Raw genomic sequence first — 4,043 nt, 5'->3', positions numbered from 1 at the left:
GAAGACGACAATTAATAATACCTTTTAACTAAAAAAAAAAAAAAATTTACTTGAGGTTAAGATTTCTAGAAAAAATTTAACCTTTGGTTATATGACAAGTTGTTAATGTGATAAGCAATATTGCTGCAAAAAGTAGAAAAAGTGATGTGAAAAGGTGAGGAATCATCAAGTATGGTATTATCCTTTGCACTGAATATATTGTACCAACAGCGCTAATGAACCACGAAATCTGCAAACATCGCTGTTGTTTCTCAATCATTTGAACGGGGAAGACATTAAGGATACAAAGCGCAAATTCCAAGAAATCATCGAAAGCATTTACCATACTTATCATTGAAATTACGGAAATTACCTGCACAATGACGAGAGGTATCAAACAGTCGAAATGTAGCACATACTTCAACTCACCATGTGTTGCAGTATAGATCTCTGCACCTAAAAGTTGTAATCCCACAAGAGAGATGTCTGTCACCTGATTTCAAGACAAACTTTCATTTCAAGTGAGTCTTTCCTAGTTTTCCACTCACCTGTTCATGTCCCATTCTAGGGAATATGCATTCTCTTCTTGAATAGAAAGCAAAAGAAAATGTTAACTTCATCAGGTGCTTTTACTTTTTCTTTTTTTTCTTTTTTTTCACACCTCGTAAATAGCTAAGAAGAAGGAAGGCGGTAGCTTGCACAATCACAATAGCTTGTATAGTTAATGTTGCGAAATATATGGCTGGTAGACGCGCAAAACGACAACAATCCTTTCTGATCCAGGAATGTCCCATCTGTAAATATGTCAACACTAGAAAGATAGAAAAGCATCTCTCAATAGGACGGTCCTATTCTGATATTGCCAGAATGTGGCATGAAATTTAACTTCCCTACGATATATGCAGAAATTTAGATAGAACATTTTTTAAAGTCCGCTTCGACATCTTGCATTCGTTATACTCATACTATCTGGATGACTAAGTCATAATATAGATCAGTACCCAATTTAATATTTAGTGAAATGATAGACTGAAGTGAAATTACGTACTCTTTTCCATTTAAAAAATAAATTTTACAGATGAATTTGTAATTTGGACGCTTAATTCTTTTATTCCTCTTCCCTCCTTTTTCCTTCTCTAATTTTTTTTAAGGACTGAAAAATCTTGACTGCGAGAAAGTTAACGAATTAATTTTGAGATTATTCGCAACTTTTAAATTTCTGAATGTGTTAGCAAGATAAAGAAAAATTAAAAAAGTTTGAAAGTACCATAAATCCAAACAGTTTTCGTCGATTCAAACGTTTTTTTAAAAAGATCGCAAGTAAATTTCGCTGTTGCTGTCAGTAAAATTCACATTGATTTAATATTTCTTTAAAATAGTTCGGAATGGACGAAATCGTTTCGTATTTCTTTGAGCAGCAGAATATTCTGCGATTTCCTGAAGCGACCTGCTTGTCTCAGTCCCACTGATTTCTTCGCATATCGATTTCGAGAACTTTGGTCAGGAAGAGTTTCAAAATGATCGATTTTTTAGTTTAATTCGGTAAATGAAAAGTATGTTTTTCTGTAATTTATTATGTCAGAAATATTTTCTTTTCCATTTGTAATTCTAAAGTTGTAAAATCTTCAGGATAACTGCACCTAAACATATTTCTAGAAGTATTATTAAGAAACGAAATGAAATATCTTTCCAAAGAATTTCAACTGCAATTTGATAGAATAGATAGATCGAGAAATAGAACTGGATGAAAAAATGGAGAATAATTTGAATTCAGTCGCCTGAAAGACTAAAGCGCCTGTCCCTAGTATGGAACCTCGCTCAGATAAGTAATATTATAATCTCACCAGTATTTCTACTGATAAGTAATAGTAACAGTAATATTATCAGTGGCTAAAACAGCAACAATAATACAAAACAATACAATGACAAAATTAATGAAATGAAATAGGACAATTAATGAAATAAAAAAAAAGAGTTAGAGGAAAGGAAAAGTGTTACGTTTGTCAACTAGCTGTTGAAACTAAATTACCTAACTTGTTCGTTGCCTTGGTTTCATTCCTCATTCATTTATCCATTCACGCATTCTATATCCATGTGAAGAGGACTTCACCACTTTTATTTTTCCTATCCGTTCTTTTCCGCCCTGTTCACATCACATTTAATAAACTCTGATGTGAAAATTTTTTAATAGGTTAGCTGAAAAAATAGGCAATATGTTGGGGATTGATGGATTTTCGGTTTTAATTGTAATGTAATAATTAGTTATATGAAATGACACCGAGAAGTGCCATCACTTTCTATTATAAGTTATTATATACTTTTTGCAGTATGTAATTATTTGAAGCTCATTTTAATTAGAGAAATTTCATAATTTCGAAGTCAAACAATTTTGTGGCACTTACAAAATTCCGATAAATTAGTTATATAAAGTAGAAATTTGAATCATTAATCTTTAAAACAAAAATATACCGTTGGGTTAATAACTCTTCGTGATACGGTAGTTTGAATACTAAGCCTTAATTCGTATCTCAATCAGTTGTGTCCATATCCACGACATGATAATAATCATTGGTGAAAGTTGGAAATATTCAGAAGAGTTATTGTGACTACAAGATTGTAAGCTAGCGTTCACTGCACTTTGTGTAACTTCAACTGTAGTTATCCTGGAATAAGAGGATGATTTGGTAACTCAAACAACCTAATAAAAGTTCTTGAATATAAAATACCGTCCCACACTCGCCATCAATTCACAATGAACAATAATGAATCTGAAAATCACAATTTTCTTTAAAATTGTAACGGTCACATAAAACAATTTGACATAAGCCGTCATTTGTTAGCAGAATGAAACAAACACGAATTCATTTGCATATTTCCTTTTTTCTGATTCATATTAAATCTTCTGTGCCCTAAATTTCTTTCTCAATACATCCTATCAGCGAAATATTTACTTGTTTTATTTTTTTCTTATTGTGAAGAAATTAATGAAAAAAGAGGAATTTAAGAACCTAAAATTATCTGAAAAAGCAACAATCATGACGGAAACAGCTAACCAGTTCCGGTGACCGAATTTCTTGTTTCGTATATAAATGCAATCTGGTGGCAGCTTATTTCAACCAATAGTACCATCTTTTTCATGTATTCTTTCTTGCTCTTTTCACTGCTTTTTTTAGTTTTATTGGTGACAACGTGCACTCCTACTAATCCATCAGGTTTCTTTTCATTAATTATACCAATGTTATAATAACTCATTCACTGTAAACATATTGCTTATTTACAAGAAGTTTTGCATATTGTTGAATTTTTGCTGTTTGTTTTCTGCAACAATTTTGAATTAATGGATTTACAGTGGAATGGAAACAAGATTGGAGCGGGAAGTTGCCATCAGGAGGAATTGGAATGCACAGAGGTTGGATTGGATTTGGTTCTAACCAGAATGGTAGAAAATACGTTGAAAATAGATGGCAAAATTTGTGGCAGTCTGGAAATAATGATGGGGATTCTGTTTGGAATAAGAAACAAACCTTAGATGACAATTGGGATGTATCTGACAAACGCAAGTGGTCCTGGGGTAATGGTGGTAGTCATGGTTGGGGTATATGGGGTACTGGTATTGGAAAGCATGATACAAGCAGGCGATGCTGTTACGGTATTGATTCCGGAAATGATTGGAGTGGACCAGAAAACGGTTACATTTTCTGGGGTAACACCAATATGGATAGCTGGAAGAGCAGTGGCGGTGGTGAAGGATGGCGCAAATGGGAAGGTTGAAAATCCTCTATCGACTTTAACATACAACTGTTTTGATTCTTACCTTAAAAAATATAGTTAACAGTAGGCCATTACAACGGAAAAAGTTTGGTGGTTCTGTCTTTGATTTCCCCTACGAAGATTAGAAAAGGTTTCTGAAAACTTTTATGGTGCTCAATGCGTCACGCTATCCATCGGATCGAATATGACTCGTTCATATCAGATTACCAGCAAAATTCTTTCTTTAAAATATAAACAAAATTTAATAATGTCAAATTTGAAAAGAGATTTTCAGAGAACTTTTTAAACTCTAC

The 4,043-nt window shown here is 32.9% G+C and overlaps 2 protein-coding genes across 2 annotated transcripts; one reads left to right on the top strand and one right to left on the bottom strand.

Moving 5' to 3' along the window:
- Window positions 1-76: 76 nt before the first annotated feature.
- Window positions 77-773, bottom strand: LOAG_13255 (hypothetical protein; the record flags this gene model as incomplete). The annotated part of the gene is made up of 3 exons (XM_003148763.1): window positions 77-229; window positions 353-435; window positions 641-773. 3 exons carry the CDS (start codon window positions 771-773, stop codon window positions 77-79), a joined length of 369 nt encoding a protein of 122 aa, XP_003148811.1.
- Window positions 774-3,378: 2,605 nt separating this feature from the next.
- On the top strand, window positions 3,379-3,750 carry LOAG_13252 (hypothetical protein; the record flags this gene model as incomplete). Its single annotated transcript, XM_003148762.2, has 1 exon — window positions 3,379-3,750. One exon carries the CDS (start codon window positions 3,379-3,381, stop codon window positions 3,748-3,750), a length of 372 nt encoding a protein of 123 aa, XP_003148810.2.
- Window positions 3,751-4,043: the final 293 nt, after the last annotated feature.

The sequence above is a fragment of the Loa loa genome (assembly GCF_000183805.2).
Source record: "Loa loa unplaced genomic scaffold supercont3.11, whole genome shotgun sequence".
Classification (NCBI taxonomy): domain Eukaryota; kingdom Metazoa; phylum Nematoda; class Chromadorea; order Rhabditida; family Onchocercidae; genus Loa; species Loa loa.
This window is presented reverse-complemented; position numbering and strand designations above follow the sequence as displayed.